Source organism: Prionailurus viverrinus, chromosome B1, assembly GCF_022837055.1.
Source record: "Prionailurus viverrinus isolate Anna chromosome B1, UM_Priviv_1.0, whole genome shotgun sequence".
Lineage (NCBI taxonomy): Eukaryota > Metazoa > Chordata > Mammalia > Carnivora > Felidae > Prionailurus > Prionailurus viverrinus.
Genome location: NC_062564.1, coordinates 44,872,496 through 44,891,690, shown reverse-complemented (window position 1 = coordinate 44,891,690; position 19,195 = coordinate 44,872,496). Strand labels below are relative to the sequence as shown.

General features: G+C 41.3%; 1 protein-coding gene and 1 non-coding gene across 3 annotated transcripts; one reads left to right on the top strand and one right to left on the bottom strand.

Moving 5' to 3' along the window:
• Positions 1-66: 66 nt before the first annotated feature.
• On the top strand, positions 67-18,767 carry PLPBP (pyridoxal phosphate binding protein). Of its 2 annotated transcripts, XM_047855694.1 has the most exons (9): positions 138-241; positions 447-680; positions 2,455-2,562; positions 2,641-2,676; positions 3,310-3,385; positions 13,010-13,144; positions 15,069-15,211; positions 15,610-15,708; positions 17,322-18,767. In XM_047855694.1, exons 3-9 carry the CDS (start codon positions 2,512-2,514, stop codon positions 17,451-17,453), a joined length of 672 nt encoding a protein of 223 aa, XP_047711650.1. In that variant the 5' UTR covers positions 138-241; positions 447-680; positions 2,455-2,511; the 3' UTR covers positions 17,454-18,767. The 2 variants fall into 2 exon arrangements, with proteins under 2 accessions (XP_047711649.1, XP_047711650.1); XM_047855693.1 differs by lacking the exon at positions 447-680 and having other exon boundaries at positions 67-241.
• On the bottom strand, positions 2,995-3,067 carry TRNAT-UGU (transfer RNA threonine (anticodon UGU)). The gene has a single exon. It is a non-coding gene; the product is annotated as a tRNA-Thr (tRNA).
• Positions 18,768-19,195: the final 428 nt, after the last annotated feature.

Below are 19,195 nucleotides of genomic sequence, written 5' to 3'. Positions count from 1 at the left end.
CGCGCTGCCCGGTGTCGATTGGGTGAGACGACTCAGTGGTGAGCTGCGATTGGGTCACACCAGACGTGAACTGGGCGGGACCGGAAGGTGGTCTCTGCCTGGGGGGGCTCCAGGGTCTGGGGCTCTGCGTTCGTCCCGGGGGATGTGGAGAGCTGGCAGCATGTCGGCGGAGCTGGGAGTCGCGTTCGCACTTCGGGCAGTGAACGAGCGAGTGCAGCAGGCGGTGGCGCGGCGGCCGCGGGTGAGGAAGGGGACAGCGTGGGGACGGTGGGCGGCTGCTTTGAGGAGGGGGAAACACCTGCGTGGGAATGGGTCGTCACGGTGACGCAGAGGGGTCTCCCGGAGGGGCGGGAGCCGTCCTTCCGCCTTGACTTTGGCTCGGGTTGCAGAGCCCCCAAAACGCTTAGCGAACGGTGTCCTCAGCCACCTCGCCGTGTGTCTGTCAGGTTTTCTGGAGGTTGGCTTAGTTGGAGCAGAAGGTATCCACTACCCGGGAAGATGACCAGTCCCCCAGCAGCGCGACCATTGCCCGTCCCACCTCGTGTCGTGGCCAACAGCCTTAGCGGACAGGAGCAGCGCCAGTCCCGTGCCCAGAGGCTACAAGAAGGAGACGTCTACTACAGGAGCACCCAGAGGAGGCCAGATCCCCAGATCACGTGTGTGGCAGCGTCTGACTGCTAGTAGGTGCTCAGGAACAGTCAGCTCCACCCGGAGGTGAAAGAGACGGTGGACGGGCCGGGTTCTGGAGACCCCAGAGCTGCATAGCACGTTTGGACTCGAGGGGGGCTGACATCCAATCCCAAGCAGTCTAGAGGGAGATTCCCCCCCCCCTTCTAATATATTTTGTCTACTCTGGGAATTTCATTAGATCAAGGGTCAGTGTCTGCTCCCCCTTACTGCAAGTTTAAGCCAATGGTGTGGAGTGAGACACAACTGAACAGAGAGGTCAGAGTTTCTCCCATGAAGCATTTATGGTGTCAGAACTCAGAATGCTCTTCTGGAGACAGAAGATCTATATCAGTGTGGTCTTTCCTTGGCTTACCTTGAACTAAGTCACTCAACTGCTCTGGCCCGGAGTTTCCTCACCTGGATAGGCAACGGAATGAGCTCTGACTGCCTTTTAAGCCCACCCTTGGCATTAATGTTCTATGATTCTCGCCGATTCTCCAAGGAAAGCTAGGGGTCTCCCTAATAAACATCACTCTGGGAAGTCTCCCAGCAAAACTCCACAGGTGGATGGGCCGCCTGTTCCACTTTTCTCTCTGGAAGTCATCAATTCGTCAACGTAATCCTAGGAGCTATGATGTGATCTCATAAAAGGCTGGTGATGCATCATCCCTCAGAAGGAAGCTGGAACTTTTTGCTAATGGATCTGAATCTTTAGAGCCTTTGAAAATACAGTGATTCTGTAAAAATTGCAGAGGGTCATCGGCTGTGTGAAAACTGAGCTATGTGAGGATAGGTGGATCTCTTGTTGCCTCTGTATAGATTTGATTGCAGCAGAGTTCAGGGAAGCCCTGCTCTTTACGTGATGGCCGTAAGAGGGTCATATGGGCCTAACCCTCAGTCCAGAGTTTGTGGTGTCCCTGCCTCAGTTCTGCTGCTGGTTCTTAATTAGATTGAACAATAAATTACATAGCTACCCTACACAGGCCACTTTTTTGGGGGAGGGGGGCAATATTATTGAATATACCAGGACCAGAATGAGTTTCCAAAATTTAACCTTGGGGTTTCAGAAGCCAGAAGTGGTATCCCCTCTAGTCAGAGAGTAATGCCTTCCCTTAACAAACTGATTCTTAAACCTCCAACGTTGGCATGCAAGAGCGTCATCTGAAGAGTTTGTTTAAAAAGGAGATTCTCAGGGGTGCCTGGGTGACTCAGTCGGTTGAGAGTCCAACTCTTGATTTCAGCTCCAGTCATAATCCCAGGGTCATAGGATCGAGTCCCACATCAGGCTCTATGCTGGGCATGGGACCTGCTTAAGATTCTCTCTGTGTCCTTCTAACCCTCCTCCCCCACTTGTGCTCTCTCTCAAATTTAAAAAAAAAAAAAAATTTTTTTTTTTTTATTAAAAAAAAAGGAAATTCTTAGACTCTAGCCCCAGAGATTCAGAGTCAGTAAGTCTGGAGTGGTACCTAGATGATGCTGATGCAGTTGGTCAATGACCGCATTTTAAGGAAATACTGCTTTTACTTACCTTCCCAGGTCTCCTGAGAGAGAACTGTGTTTTGCCAGGTATTAAAGTAGCTACCATATTAGATTTGGATGCCATGCATTTGAAAGACATTTGATCAACATTATTTGATACTGGTCCCCCTCCAGTATAAGAATAATGGAGCTTACCAAATGTCAAGTTAAGACCTATGCCAGCTGATCCTACAGGGTCTATCTTATAGAACTCACTGGAATAATATTCCTAAACGTTCACCCATTGGGCTCTTTCTCTCTTGGCAGGATCTCCCAGCCATCCAGCCCCGACTAGTAGCAGTCAGCAAAACCAAACCTGCAGATATGGTGATTGAAGCCTACAGTCATGGCCAGCGCACTTTCGGGGAGAACTACGTAAGATCCCTTTTCCAAACTCCCTTTGGAAGAGTTGTGATTGCCAGGCTTCTCACTTGTTCTGTTTTTACCCTTCAGGTTCAAGAACTGCTAGAAAAAGCATCAAATCCCAAAGTAAGTGAATATCTGAATTCTTGAGTTTGCATCTAATCTTGGCTCCGCAGTTGAAAGTTAGACCCTTGTTGGTGGTTGGGTTTTATAGCAAGGTTGACTGGCAGTAGAAATGTCTCCATTCACCTCGAGCTCCAAATAAATCTCAGCTAGATTTTCTTTCTTTATTAAAACTGAGACTATAGTCATCTCCTTTGCAGCTTTTTGGATATGGTAATTTAGGAGCTTGCTATAATCCTGGACCCTCTGAGATTGGAAAGCTTTACTCAGTTCATCTTTCTTGGGGTTTTTTTCATTTCTTGTTTTTTAAAGAAGTCTCCACACCCACCATGGGGTTTGAACTCATGACCCTGAGATCACAAGTCGCATGCTCTACCAACTGAGCCAGCCAGGTGCCCCATAATCAGTTCGCCCTTAATGGATGATATCTAAAAGATGGAGGGAGCTAGCTAATGGGAATAAGGAAGAGGAACAGAGCAGAAGCCTTAGGTAGTAGTATCCTTAGGAGCCCAGCTGAAGAGGGTGATAGCAGTTTATTGCATAGACATGAGAAGTCAGAAGGGAGTGTGTAAGGTATTTGAGCCGGCATGGCCTTCATAAATTCTGAGTCAGACATGGTTACCTTTTTTCCTTCAGATTCTGTCTTCGTGTCCTGAGATCAAATGGCACTTCATTGGCCACCTACAGAAACAAAATGTCAACAAATTGATGGGTAAGATAAAATTGTAAACATGAAGACAAAATTTCTCTATCATTATACTACTTATACTACTTTCTGTGAAAAAGAGAACAGCTTTTAGAATAGTCCTAATTCACCGTTTGTGTTTTGGAGTTTTGGGGAAAAAAATGTTAAGTGCTTAGTATAAGGAAAAAGCCTCATACCAAGAACAGAATGAATTCACCATTGACTGGGTTGTATGTACTTGGAAACCTACCCTACTTTGTGTTAGGTATCATTTGGTAGTCTTCCAAATAAGTTATAAGGAATTATAGCCCATAAAATTATTCAGCGGGCAAGGGAGACATTTTTCTCCTTTTCCCTCTGGATGTAAGACTATGGTAAATGAAATATAATAATATACAGTAAATCAAATACAGTATATATTGTATATAAAATACAATATACAGTAAAGTACAATTAAGAATTAACTACAAAAGAACTTAACCATATGACAATGACATGTGGAGATCTGTCTGAGAAACTGAATACTTACTTCTCTCAAAGGTTTCTAAAATAACCTGTATTTTTTTAAGCAGCTTTTTTGAAGTATAATTGACCTGTAGTAAATTGTATATATTTAAAGTGCACAATTTGATTTGTTTTGATGTATGTTTGCACTTGTAAAACCATCACCACAGTCAAAATAGTGAACACATTCATCACCCCGAAAAGATTCCTCATGCCCTTTGTAATAACCCCTTCTTTCCGCTCCTCCCCACTCCCCTCCTCCAACACTACTTACCTACTTTCTGTCACTGTAGATTAGTTTACCTTGCTAAGAGTTTTATATAAATGGAAATATAAAGTATGTACTTTTTTTTTGTCTGACCTCTTCCACTCAGCATAATTATTTTGAGGTTCATCATGTTGATTTGTGTATCAGTAGTTCACTCCTTTTTATTGCTTTATCCATTCACCCACTGATGGACATTTGGGTTGCTTCTAATGTGGGGCCATGACAAATAAAATTGTTATGGCAGTGGCAGAAAAAAAGCTGCTATGAACATCTTTGTATGGACTTTTTTTTTTTTAATATTTATTTTTGAGAGGGAGAAGAAGAAGAAAGACACAGAGCACGAGCAGGGGAAAGGCAGAGAGGGAGACACAGAATCTCAAGCAGGCTCCAAGCTGAGAGCTGTCAGCACAGACCCCAACGCAGGGCTTGAACCCATGAACCGTAAGGTCATGACCTGAACTGAAGTCAGACGCTTAGCCAACTGAGCCACCCAGGCACCCCATATGGACTTCTTATCTCTTAAAATAAATACCTAGGAGTAGAATGGCTGAATCTCACAATAAGTATATGTTTAATTTTTTTTTTAATTCTGAGAAAGTACACATAACAAAATTTATCACCTTTAACTATTTCTAAGTATTCAGTTTAAAGGCATTAAGTACATTCATATTGTTTGCAGCCATCACTACTTTCTATCCTCTAGAACTGTTTTCCTTTCTCAAAACTGAAACCCTGTACCCATCGTGTATGTTTAACTAAGAAACTGCCAAGCCATCTTCCAAAGTGGTTGTGCCGTCGTACATTCCCACAAGCAGTGCTCAAGTTCTTCCACATCTTTGCCCACACTTAACACAGTCAGTCTTTTAATTTTAGCTGTTCTAGTAGGTATGTGGTAGTGTCCTTGCATTACCTTAATGGCTTATGATGTTGAACATCTTTTCACATGGTTGCATCTGTTTATCTTCTTTGGTGAAGTGTCTGTTGAAGTCTTTTGCCATTTTCTAATTGGATTTTTTCACTTTTAAGACTAGAGAATTCTTTATATATTCTGACTAGTCCTTTATCAGATACATGCTTTGCAAGTGTTTTCTTCCACTCTGTTGCTTGTCTTTTCATTCTCTTAACAGTGTTTTTTGAAGGGCCCAAGTTTCTAATTTAACGAAGCCCAGTTTATCAATACTGTGCTTTTGGTGTTGTGTCTAAAAAGTATTTCTCTATGGTTCAAGTCACAGATTTTCTCTTAGCAGTTCTATAGTGTTCAGTTTTATATTAAGCTTCATTATTCACTTTGAGTTAATTTTGTATGTGGTGCAAGGTATGATTCCAAGTTCTTTTGGTTTTCTGGGGGTTTTTTTTTTGCATATAAATATCTAATTGTTCCAACACTACTTGTTGGAAAGTCCGTCCTTTTTCCATTGCATTCCTTTGTACCTTTATCAAAAATCGATTATCTGTGAGTTTATTGCTAGACTATCTACTCTGTTCCACTGATCTACTTATCTACTTTTACACTGAAAGCATGATATTTTGATTCATGGAGCTTTATAATTCTTAAAATGGAGTACTGTTAGCCCCCAGCTTTGTTCTTTTTCAGAGTCATTTTGGCTATTCTAGATCCTCCCCATTTCCATATAAACCAATTTGTCCATTTCTACCAAACATATATATATTTGTTTTATATATATATATGTTATATATATATGTTATATATATATGTTATATATATATATGTATATATGTGTGTATATATATATGTGTATATATATGTATATGTTTTATATCAAAAGCCCTGCCAGGTATTTGAATTAGGATTGTATTGAATCTATAGATCAATGTGGGGAACAATGACATACTAAAAATATTGAACCTCCCAACACATTAACAAGGTATAGCTCAGTAGTTCTTTAGGTCTTCTTTATTTTCTCTCAGTAATATTTTGTAGTTTTCATTGTGCAGGTTTTCTTCATCTTTTTTCTGATTTATATCTTTGTTTTTCTTATATTTTGATGCTATCTATTATACTGTTATTGATTCTGTTTAATTTCTGATTGTGTGTTGCTAATATATAATACAGTTGATTTTTGTATATTCATCTTGTATACTGCAACTTTGTTAAACTCACTTGTTCTAGTAGCTTTTTTTGCAGATTGCATATAATTTTCTACGTAGACAATTATGTTATCTATGAACAAAGACAATTTACTTCTTCCTTTCCAATCTGGATGACTTTTATTTCTTTTTCTTGCCATATTATACTAGCTAATACCTTCAATACGATATTGAGTAGAAGGGCTAAGTGTACATGCATGTTTTTCATGACGTGCTTTATCAGAAGGAGAAATTTCGCTTCTAATCCTAATTTGCTGAGAGGCTTTATCAAGAGCAGATGTTAGATTTTGTCAAATGCTTTTACTGCATCCATTGAAATGATCCTACAAAAGTTTTTCTCTTTCAGTTTATTAACATGTTGAATTACATTTATTGATTTTCTATTGTTAAACCACTCCTATATTCCTAGGGGTGAGCTCACTTGGTCATGCAGTATTATCCTTTTACTATAATGTTGCATTTGATTTGTTAAGTTTGTTTAGAATGTTTGCATCTAGGGGCACCTGGGTGGCTCAGTCAGTTAAGCACCCAACTCTTGGTTTTGGCTCAGGTCATGAACTCATGGTTCATGGGTTCAAGCCCAGAATTGGGTTCTGTGCTGACAGTGTGGAGTCTGTTTGGGATTCTCCTCTCTCCCTCTCTCCCTCTCTCCCTCTCTTTGCCCCTCTCTTGCTCTCTCTCAAAAACGAATAACTAAACTTAAAAAAAAGTGTATGCATCTATAGTCACAAAGGACATTGGTCTGTAGTTTTCCTTTCTTATAATATCTTTTTGTAGATTTGATAACAGGATAATGCTGTCCTCATAGAATGAGCTGGGAAGTATTCCCAACCCTTCAGTCTTTTGGTAGAGTTTGTGTGGAATTGGTATTGTCTCTTTCCTAACTGCTTAGTAGAATTCACCAGTGAATCCTGGAGTTTCTTTGTAGGAAGGTTTTTAACTGTAGTTTCAATTTTATTAATAGATTTAAGACTATTCATGTAATCTGATTTTTCTTGGGTGAGCTTTCAAGGTTCAAGGAGTTTGTCCATTTCATCTAGAGTAATGAATTTATGGGGCACCTGGATGGCTCAGTTGGTTAAGCATCCGACTTCAGCTCAGGTTATGGTCTCGCAGTTTGTGAGTTCAAGCCCCATGCTGGGCTCTGTGCTGACAGCTCAGTTCCTAGAGCCTGCTTCGGATTCTGTGTCTCCCTCTCTCTCTGCCCCTCCCTCACACTCTCGCACTCTCTCTCTTTCTCTCAAAAATAAATAAGCAATAAAAAAAATAATGAATTTGTGAGCATTAGGTTGTTTGTGATATTCCTTTATTATCCTTTTAATATCTGTAGGATCTGTAGTGATGTCAGCTGATTCCTGATGTTGGTAATGTGTATCTTCTCTTTTTTTTTCCCCTAATCCATCTGGCTAGAGGTTTATCAGTTTTATCAGTCTTCTCAAAGAACTACTTTTAGTTTCATTAATTTTTCTCTATTGTTTTATTAGTATATGTTATATAAACAAAAATAATTATGTATTGTGGGATTTATAACATATGAAAAAGTCAAAATGCATTGCAACAATAGCATACAGAATGGAAAGTTAAGAAATAGAAGTATACAATTATAAGGTTCTTAAACTATATATGAAGTAGTATAACACCACTTTAAGGTAGACTATGCATAAGTTCAACTTTAAAGCAACCAATAGGGGCACCTGTCTGGCTCAGTCAGTAGAGCACATGACTTGATCTCAGGGTGTAGATTGGATGTAGAACTTATTTAAAAAATAAAATAAAGCAACCAGTAACACAGAGAATGATAGCTAATAAGTCAGCAAATGAGATCAACTGGAATAATAAAAAAATTTGTGAAATGGTTTCTCATTGTGGTTTTGATTTGCATTCCCCTAATGACGAATGAAGTTGAACATGTGTTTATTGGCCATTTGTGCATCTTCTTTGGAGAAATGTTTATTCAAATCCTTTGTGTATTTTTTAATTGGGTTTTTTTTATTATTGAGTTGTAAAAGTTCTTTATATATCCTAGGTAGCAGGCCTTTATGATGTATATCATTGGCAGATTTTTTTCTCCCATTCCATGGATTGTCTTTTGACTTTCTTTATGGTATCATTTCTAGCACAGAAATTTTTCATTTTCATGTACACTTTAATGTAAAATGGACATTTTAAAGTACATTTAGTGTACTTTGTCTCTTTTTTGTGTGTGTGGCATGTGCTTTTGGTGTTATAGCTAGGAAATCCAAGGTCACAAAGATTTTTTTTTTTTAATAATCTCTATGCCCTATGTGGGGCTTGAAGTCACTACCCGGAGATCAGGAATCACATGCTTTACCAGCTGAGCCAACCAGGTGCCCCCAAGGTCACCAAGATTTACTCCTGTTTTCTTCTAAGAGTTTTATAGTGTTAGCTCTCACTTTTGGGATTTTTTGAATTCATTTTTATGTATAGCCTAAGGAAGAGGGAGGTGCAGCTTCATTCTTGTCCGTTGAACTGTTTGCACCTTCACCTTTATTTTTCAGAGAAATGTTTGCTAACTATAGAATTCCAGCTTGACGGTTTTTTCTTTCAGGACTTTAAAGATGTCACTCCACTCTCTTCACTTACATTGTTTCCAGTGAGAAATAGGATGTCATCTTTATCTTGGTTCCTCTGTATGTAACGTGTTTTTGTTCCTTCTAGCTACTTACAAGATTTTCTCATGATCACTGGTTTTGAGCAATTTGATGATGATGTTCCCTGGTGTAATATTTTCCACATTTCTTGTGCTTGGGGTTGATGGAGCTTCTTGGATCTGGAGTTTATAGTTCTCGTCAAGTTTAGAATATTTTCAATCACTGTTTCTTCATATAGATGTTCTGCCTCCCCACTCCCTCCCTACCACAACTTCTCTTCTCCTTTGGGGACTCCAGTTACCTGTTCGTCTGCTTGAGGTGTTTCGGCAGCTCACTAATGCCCTTTTAATTTTTATGATTTTTTTCCTGTTTCATTTTGGATAATATCTTCAAAGTAACTGATCTTCCTTAGCATTGTCTAATTTGCCATTAATTCCATCAGTGGATTTTTCATCTCCTACATGTGGTTTTCATGCTAGAAGTTCAATTTGGGTCTTTTTTAAATATCTTCCTTGTCTCTCTCTATTTTTTAATAGATGGCACACAGTTATGGTAACTTTTAATGTGCTGTCTACTGATTCTATCATCTTTGACAGTCTGGAACAGTTTCAATAGATTGATTTAATATATCATATTTTCTGCTTCTTTGAGTCTTTCAGTGCCTGCTTTTTTGTGGGGGGGATAGCTAAACGTTGTGAATTTTCTTGTTGGGGGCTGGTCAGTTTTGTATTCCTATAAATATTTTTGAGCTTTTTTGGAACACAGTTAAGTTACTCGGGAACAGTTTGATCTTTTTAGGTCTTGCTTTTAAGATTAGTTGGTGTGACTGGAGAGAGCTCAGTTCAGGGTTAATTATTCCCCATTTCTGAGGCAAGGCCCTCTGTATACTCTAGCCAGTGCCCCATGAATCCTGAATGTTCCAGCCTGTCTGATGGAAACAGGCACTATTCCATGCCCTCTGTGAACATCAGGCACTGTTTCTTCTAATCTTTTCAAATAGTTCCCTCCCCAGCCCTGGGTGATGCACGTGCCAATCTGTACCCAGCTGAGTTCTGGAGGGGAGCCCTTTTCAAATCACCGGTCATGCCTCTGTATGCAGCTCTCTCCTCTCCCGAATTCTGTCCTGTGAACTCTAGCTGCATAGTCTTTCCATATTCTTAGCTCATGTCCTCATTCTAAGGCCCACGCTCTTCCTCTCTTCCCCTTTTCTGCAACACATTCTAGAAACTCTCCAGGAAAGAGAGGTGGGGCAGTTACTTCATGTGTTTCTCATGTCTCAGAGATCACTGTGTTTCACTCTATGATACACAGGTCTTGTAAACCATTGTTTTATATATGTTTCACACATTTTTTCCATTTGGGTGTTCAGGTGGAATGGTCACTCTGGTCCCTGTACTTACTTCATCTTGTCAGGAAGCAGAAGTCTACTACATTATTCTTAAAAGCTATTTCACACTAGGTATGGGGGAAGTAGAGAGACTATTTACACTTCATAAACGCAGCAAGACAATCAGCTTTTTAATTTGAGAAATAATTAAATTAGCTTCCCTTCCTCACAGTGTAAATTCCAGCTAGAGTAAAGAATCCTAATGTGAAAAATCAAAACCCTGAAAGTGTTAGAAGAGGGGCACCTGGGTGGCTCAGGCGGTTAAGTGTCCAACTCTTGATTTAGGCTCAGGTCGTGATCTCATGGTTCATGAAATCAAGCCCCTCATTGGGCTCTGCCCCGACAGTGTAGAGCGTGCCTGGGATTATCTCTCCCCATCTCTCTGCCCCTCCAGGGCTCGCACACTCACACGCACCTCCTCTCTCTCTCTCTCTCTCTCTCTCTCTCTCTCTCTCCCTCTCTCTCTCTCTCAAAATAAATAAATAAACTTTAAAAATAAACAAGTATTAGAAGAAAACATAGGAAAATATTTTTATTTTTTCAAGCTGGTGAAAGGCCTTTCTAAATAAAGCATAAAGTCTGGAAACCATAAAAGAAACAACTAGCACATTTGCTTACACAAAAATTAAAGCAAAAAGAAAGCACAGATTGGTAGTAAAATAATAGTTTTTAAAAGGGAAAGAGGTTAATGTCCATAATGCATAAAGAACCATGTGTATATATTTTTAATCAATGAGAAAAACATAGGGGAAAACGAACGGGTCATTTACAAGGATAAAAAATACAGATCCAGGAATCAAGTGAAAAATGCTTAACCTCAATAAGAGAAATGCAAAACACAATAAAAAATTCTACCTTTCACCAGTCAGGTTTGCAAAAAAATTAAAAAGCTGCTAACATGCAATGTTTTGAGAGCATGAGTAAGTGAGCACTCCACATTTTGCCAGGAGGACTCTAAAATGGTAGGGCTTTTTTGAATTTCTCATATCCAATACAATTTAAATTGTGCTTCCTCTTTTAACTAGTAATTTCAATTCTTGGACTCATGCAGCCTATAGCAACATGTATAAGTGTGCAAAGGCCTGTGTGTAAGCTTTGGGTTTATAGTAAAAAAGAAACAATGTCTATTAACAAGAACAATGTTAAATAAATTGCGATCATCTGTTCTGTGGAAGGATGCAGTTGTTAAAAGTACAGGTGGGTTTATGGTACTGATGTAAAAAATCTCCAACATGTATTGCTAACTGGAAGCAAGCAACCCATAAAACATTTAGTAGGAGCCAATTTGTATGTTATTTCAAAAAATAACAGGAAATTCTATGTCTGGGGAGTGTGTGTGTGTGTGTGTGTGTTCGTTTGGATGGAAATACACTAAAATAGATCTGGAAGAATCCTTATCCTAGCGGTAATAGTGATAGTTTCTAGGGTGAGAGGCTTGGAGTTTTTACTGCATATATTGCTTTTACTTCTATATTGCTCCTTCTTTTTTTTTTTTTCCAACATCAAGCATGCGTACTTTCAGTCTCTTTTTTAAAATATATGTAAGTTTTTAAGTGAAGTAGCCTGAACTCAAATTCAGTATGAAGAACATGGAGTCAGTTTGCCATCATTTCAAGTCACAGCTCTAATATTTGTTAATTTTGTAAACTGGAATAAACTTTATCCTTTCTGAGCCTCAGTTTCCCCATCTTTAAGATGGAGGTAATAATAGTGTTTCATGAACCATGATAAAGATTAAAAAGAAATGGGCGCCTGGCTGGCTCAGTCACAGGAGCATGTGACTCTTGATCTCAGGGTTGTGAATTTGAGCCCCACGTTGGGTGTGGAGATTACTTAAAAATAAAATCTTTTAGGGGGCCAGGATGACTTAGTCAGTTAAGTGGCTAACTTGATTTCAGCTCAGGTCACGATCTCATGGTTCGTGAGTTCGAACCCTCCATCGGGGTCTGCGTTGGCAGCATAGAGCCTGCTTGGGGTTCTCTCTCCCTCTCTCTCTGCCCCTCCCCTGCTCATTATCTCTCTCTCTCTCTCAAAATAAATAAACATTTAAAAACGTTAAATAATAGAATAAAATAAAATCTTTTTAAAAAATAAAAAAAATAATTAAGAAAAAGATTAAAAAGAAATCATGCATATACAACAGTTAGCAAATTGCCTGGGGGATTTCAGTGTTTATAAATGCAAGCTGCTGATGCTGCTTCTGTCTTTGTCGTTCTTTATCTGGGCAAGACTAATACTTCATTTCACATGCATCTCTGGAAAAGAAGATGGCTTTGATGACGTTAGCATCTCCCTTAGCTCTCCGTATTGAGGTCATTCTGATGTCCTTGTTGAATGAGAGCACCCCCAGCGCACAGTTTAAGAACATGGTGTTAGCATGCCAGGGAAGCACTTTGGCCTCCATTGGTTATCCTCTCTTTATTGTCATCTTGACCTGTTTCTTGCTGTGTATGCTGCGATTTCGTCGGATCAAGCCTGCTATTAGGAATCTCTGCAATTCCCGACCCTCAGGAAGCTCTTAGAGTTGCACGCTGCCGGATTGTGGTGCGTCAGCGTTCCCCCTGTTCGTCTTCTCTGATTAGATAGCAATGGGGCGACATCCGAACTCACATCTAGTAAAACTGTCACGTGAGTCTTAGCAGAACTGAGACTTAACTGTCTTGTTCTTTTTCTGGAAAACTGTCTTCCCATCTGCCAAGTCAAATATTGGTTGCGCGTTGCTTGCCACACTGGGACGAGTGGAGAATTACCTTGCCTCTTTCTCATTACAGCTGTGCCCAATCTCTTCATGCTGGAAACCGTGGATTCTGTGAAGTTGGCAGACAAAGTGAACAGTTCGTGGCAGAAAAAAGGTTCTCCTGAAAGGTTAAAGGTTATGGTCCAGGTTAACACCAGTGGAGAGGAGAGTAAGTGACCAGACCTAACTATAGATTTTTCTTCCCTTAGGATGGTTGAAGGTCAGCAAGAATGGCAGGCCTAAGTATCTGATAGCTAAGGTTATAGAAGGAAATCATGGGCCTCTAAGTAAGACGTTTCATGCCTGTAAGTAGGATCTAGAAGGCACAGTGACATCTAAACCCATCCACATATAATTCTTTCATAACATCATGGGTTGTTATTTCTTAATTTTTTGGTGGCCCAAAATTGGACGAGTCAGGAAGGGGATTGTGACTTTGATTTCCAGAAAATTCCCAAAAGTCACCATCACTCCTAAAAGAGACGGCATAGTTACCTGTATAACACTTCTCCAGTGTTAAAAAAAACTTACTTAGCATAATCTTGGGAGAGAACAGAAGAAAATCCCGTGAGCACCCGTTAATGAATACCTTCAAGGGGCTTGCGTTAACATTGTAACCTAGTGAACAGAACAGGAGCTTTGAAATCAGATCTTGGGTTTGACCTCCAGCACTGTCCGTCATAACTGTGGGTTAGTTACCTAGTCTCTCTGTACCTCAGTTTCCCTGGTGGACAGTGCTGTCATAATGATGCCTACTTCAGAGGGTGTTGTAAGGATTATAAGTCTTAATGCGGGCAAAGCTGTTGGCATAGAACCCCACCCATCTCACTTGTTAGCCACTTGATTGAGTGTTTACAGATTAGTCGTTTGCTTATGACCATCAGACCAGTGTTCATCAAACCGTAATATGAAGGAGCACAGTGCCAAGACTATTTTCTAGATGGGCCCTCAGGTCAGGCTTCCTGGACTGAAATCCCAGTTGCACAGTTTCTAGTTGTATGACCTTGGAAAAGGTACTTAGCTTTCCTGTGCCTCAGTTTCCTCATCTGTGGAAGGGGGATAGTAAGAGTACTTACTTCATAGTTACTGTATTAAGTGAAAGGCTCTTAGGACTTGGCAGGTGTACCTGGCAGAGAAGTGTTCTGTAAATTTTAATAATTGTCATTATTTCTACACATACCTAGATTATATCTTACATTACCAATATAGGTAAATCTGAAACTGACTTCAGGTCAAGTCTGTGACATCATTTCTTGGTAATTAGCTATAATTTGCTATAGTTAAAGATTAAAGTGAATGTTCTTAGCATCTCCATTTGATAAATGAGGGAAAGAGGATATCAATATTCCTTATAACTGCATAACAAATAATCATTTGCTGCAGATTCCTCCTCTAGTTGTTAATTGGCAAGTTCAATTAAATTTTGAAAATATATAGTGAAACCCGTGTGATAGATACTTTATTTTTAAATGTTTACATCTTGGGGCACCTGGGTGGCTTAGTCGATTGAGAGTCTGACTCTTGATTTTGCCTCAAGTCATAATCTTCATCAGGCTCTGTGCTGACAGCATGGAGCCTGCTTGGGATTCTCTGTCTCTCTCTCTCTCTCTGTCTCTCTCTCTGTCTCTCTCTCTCTCTCTCTGTCCCTCCCCCACTTGCACTCGCTGTCTAAATAAATAAATAAATAAATAAACATTTAAAGAAATAATAATTTAAAATGTTTACAATTCTAATAAATTAATGAAACTGTAGAAATACCAGAACTAGGAAAAGAATCCTCAGATAAATCTGGTGTTTGGCAATGTGAGTCTTGTTGGTGTCCCAAGAAAAGCAGTGTTTTTTCTTTTCCCTGTACTCTAGCTGTTCTCGGCTCATATCACTGAGATTCAGATGGTTATTATTCAGAAGGGAAGCAACATAGACAAAGACCTCAAAAATTAGGTTACTCTTTAGGACTTGAGGATATGTGTTTTTCAAGAAGTCCTCTTGTCCGAGAGTCACCTCCTCTGTTACAAGGAAGGGATGGAAACTGAGCCTTCCTCTGGCTACTTAAAACATTTTGGTACAAGTGTCTTCTGTTTCTTTTTGTGAAGGTAAACATGGCCTTTTGCCTTCAGAGACAGTAGCCATGGTGGAACACATAAATGCCAAGTGCCCCAGCCTGGAGTTCGTGGGGCTGATGACCATAGGAAGCTTTGGACATGATCTTAGTCAAGGACCAAACCCAGATTTCCAGGTACTGGGGTCCAAGGATGGCGGGATTGCTCATGCACTAGAGAAGCATCTGAACGAAATGCTGTTGCAGGGCTGGCTGTTGTAATAAAGTTAAAAGCCCTCCTAGATATTGCCTGTCGGGTATTATGACCCTCTTCTGAACTCTCCTCAACTCCCCTTGAACCTGGCTAAAACACAGTCTCTAGAGAAAATGAGCTCTTTTCCTCCTTTCCAGTGACTGATCATTGTTTTGAGAGTAGGAGCATTTGCTAAAAAACTTTAGGTAACTTCTGGAAATTTGGACAGGCCTTGAAACCACGAAGAACCAATAGTCTTTGTCAGAGATGTTCAGATTCAGCCACTCTCAGACACCCTTGGAGAAGGCAGGAGGAAATAATGTGACACTTGTCCTTCTGTTAGGCGTTACTGTCCCTCCGAGAGGAGCTGTGTAAAAAGCTCAACGTCCCCACTGAGCAGGTTGAGCTGAGTATGGGCATGTCCATGGACTTCCAGCATGCGGTAAGTGTCCTCCTTGCCCTGTCCGCCCAAGGGGAGGGCCCGAAAGGCCGCAGGAAAGCAGTTTGCCGGAGAAACCTTCGAAACGCCTCATCATGGCAATAGAGCAGCCAACAGCAGTGGCCCTCAACTGTCCCAACATCCCCCACCCCCTTCTTTTCTGAAATGAGATGTATAGAAATTACAGCCTGACACATAACTCTCCTAAACTCCATCTAATTCCCTAAGGGGATTCTAAAGAAAAATCAGAAGGGACACCTGGCTGGCCCAGTTGCTAGAGCATGCGACTCTCGATCTCTGGGTTGTGAGTTCAAGCCCCATGGTGGGTGTAGAGATTACTTAAAAACAAATAAACTCTTTTAAAAATTATAGCTCAATTTCTTATTTTTCTTTCTTTATTTTTGGGGCACCTGGATGGCTCAGTCGGTTAAGCATCCGACTTTGGCTCAGGTTGCCATCTCATGGTTCGTGAGTCTGGGCTGTGCGCTGACAGCACAGAGCCTGCTTTGGATCCTGTCTCCCTCTCTCTCTGTCCCTCCCTGGCTCACTGTTTCGCACGTGCGCGCTCTCAAAAATAGACTTTTTAGGGGCACCTGGGTGGCTCAGTCGGTTAAGTGTCCGACTTCAGTTCAGGTCATGATCTTGTGGTTCACGAGTTCGAGCCCCGCGTCAGGCTCTGCGCTGACAGCTCAGAGCCTGGAGCCTGCTTCGGATTCTGTGTCTCCCTCTCTCTGACCCTCCCCCCATTCATGCTCAGTCTCTCTCTGTCTCAAAAATAAATAAACATTAAAAAAAAATTTTTTTTTTAAATAGACTTTTTAAAATTATAGTTTAATTTCTTATTTTTCTTTCTTTCTTTGATTTTAAGTAATCTCTACACTCACTGTGGGGCTGGAGCTCATGACCCTGAGATCAAGAGTCACATGCTGTACCGACTGAGCCAGCCAAAGGCCCCTAAACTATAATTTTTTTAAAAAGCATCGCACCATATAAATGTTTGGGCATGGATGTGTGACAGTGAGTCCTAATGAAATAGTCTGGAGTTCATCTTACGGGTAGATTCACAACAGCTGTAACTATATGCTGAGAGAGATGTGTGGCTCTGGAACAGTAAATAACTTGATCAAGTTCTAAAAACCAAAGTGTCAACCTCACTGTGTGTATCCAGTAGTTGCAGTCTCGGAAAATCATTTATATCAAAACGGTGCAAAAATGCTTTGTGTTTATAAGTGAACTGGAATTCGGTCCCGTGCTCAAACAATTACTGGGAGGTTTTTTCTTCTGACAATGGAACGTTAGAAAGGGGTGTGGGCTGTCAGACAACCCTTCGTTGTGCCACTGTGTCTCAGTCACACAGGGTGACACGTCTTAACAGCCCAAACTCAATGGCAGTCATGTCCCCTAGTCACTGTGACAGCCAAGGAAATCCTGACTTCTTAAACACACCCCTGGAGGTGCTGTTGTCCCAAAGGGAACCCCTGCCCTGCACCCCTCTTCAGCTGCCTCATCCTTGTTCTTCATAGAAGCCCCTCCAAAGCCAGAACGAGAGGCGGGACTCCAGCATTTGCTGCATGATTTTAAACTCAGCCCTTGATACTCTCTCTTCTTTCCCACAGATTGAAGTAGGATCTACGAATGTCCGAATAGGAAGCACCATTTTTGGAGAGCGAGATTACTCCAAGAAACCTGCCCTGGACAAGTCCCCGGCTGACCTGAAGGCCCCAGTGGAGGTGGCCCAGGCACACTGAGCCCAGGCACAGCCAGCCGTGGCTCGTGGCCCGTGGGCCTGTCCAGGAACACTAACTATGCACTTACCTGGTCTCCATTTTGGTATTCCCCGTGTCACAGCACAGCCATGCTCTCCTTGTGACTGGAGAGAGCGCGCTAATGATTGTGGGTGTTGATGGGAACTGTGTGTACTTGGGATCTGACATAAGAAGCTCACTTCAGGTAGTGGCTTTGGAATGGGTTTGAGAAATCCAGACATTTCTGCAAAACAGGTATCAAATCAATAGCCAGGAATCGAGTTCAGTATTGAATCCTGCCCAGGAGCACCAACCAACCCACAAATGCCTTCCCCAGGTTAAAATGTGGTCACTCATGCCTATAATCACCAAAGTGAGAGGGATTCCCATTTGTCATCCACGTTAATGGAAAGTCCCTTCATGCAGACCCCCTACTGACTAATCACCTTTGCTGCTCTGGGGCAAAGTGATTTCTGCCCCCAGGTTTGACTCCACTCAGTAAATATTTGTCCCTACTCTGGAATGACAGTGCAGGTAACTTCAGGAGCTGGCTCAAGGTAGTGCTGCAAACCCAAATCACATTGATCAGAGGTTATGTCATTGGTTACCTCGGTGGTCCCTGTGGACCCTGAAAACTACAGGGGTAAAATAAAGGGACTTGGGCCTTTCGAATATCCTCCTGAAGAGACAGGGCTCTCCTCAATGAGAATTAAATGCTATGATTTGTTCTCCACTCTAATCCTCTTAATGGTGATTTCTTATCTCAAAGGCCAGTGACTCCTTCTCAATCTCTAGGCAGCCTCAAAGACCAGCCCCACAGTGAGTGTAGCTCCCCCAGAAACTCCTTTAAGGCCAGTTCAGGCCCACAGTTCCAACAAGGCCTGGCTTTGAGGTTCCTGTTCCTGCAGAGCATTTTCCAGGCACCTCTAAAGCCCTTCCTCGTCCCCACTGCCCTGCTATATATATAAGCCAGAATTTGGCAACTTCTTGATTGTTAATAAAGTAGCAGCAAGGTCTTCAAACACCAGAAAGCACAATTCTCAGATATCCATAACAGATGACTTCCGTCTGGGTGGTTTATTTTCTAGATGTTTTTTTCCTTATTTATTCAAGCCCCAGTCTTCATTTTATGAAATAACTTTCAGAACATGATGCTGCTGCTGCTGAATGTAATTTTGTAAAACTTAAACCATTATGATTCCTGCACTGTTTCAGTCAGAGCTATAACATGTCTCAGAGTCTAGTAAATAAAAATGTGAGTTTGAATTATACCATCTGTGCCAATTACAAAGCAATTAAAAGATTTATTTTTTATGACCCTGTGTAACGAGTGAGTATTAACAGGAGTGGGGCATTGGAACCAACAGGTAGCAGCTGTGCCCATCACTTGACATTGTGCCAGCCTGACTTCAGAGGAGGGCTTCCCTTGAGTCCCAGATGCAGCCAAAGCCACACAGTGGATGAGAGAGCAATTCTGAACTTCTAAAGGCAAGAAAAGGAAATGTTGGCATTTCAGGAATTACCAAAATCAAGAGCTTACTAACCTCTTACTGCAAGAACCTGTATTCTAAGTGGCCTCTAGATGGCGAGATTGGCTAACCTGTGGGCAAGCACCGGGGTTCCCAGCTCAGCAAATTTCCTGGGAGGGGCCCCTCACCCTTAGTCTCACCCCTTCAGAGAGCAGGAGTGGAGGCCAAAGAGCACGATTTTTCCAAGTGATGTGACTGACTCTTGCGGCGCCGCTA

Coding starts and splice junctions, on each gene's coding strand:
- PLPBP (XM_047855693.1), top strand. CDS start 143: ATGTGGAGAGCTGGCAGCATGTCGGCGGAGCTGGGAGTCGCGTTCGCA. Junction 242..2,454: donor CGGTGGCGCGGCGGCCGCGG/GTGAGGAAGGGG, acceptor CTCTCTTGGCAG/GATCTCCCAGCCATCCAGCC. Junction 15,709..17,321: donor CCATGGACTTCCAGCATGCG/GTAAGTGTCCTC, acceptor TCTTTCCCACAG/ATTGAAGTAGGATCTACGAA.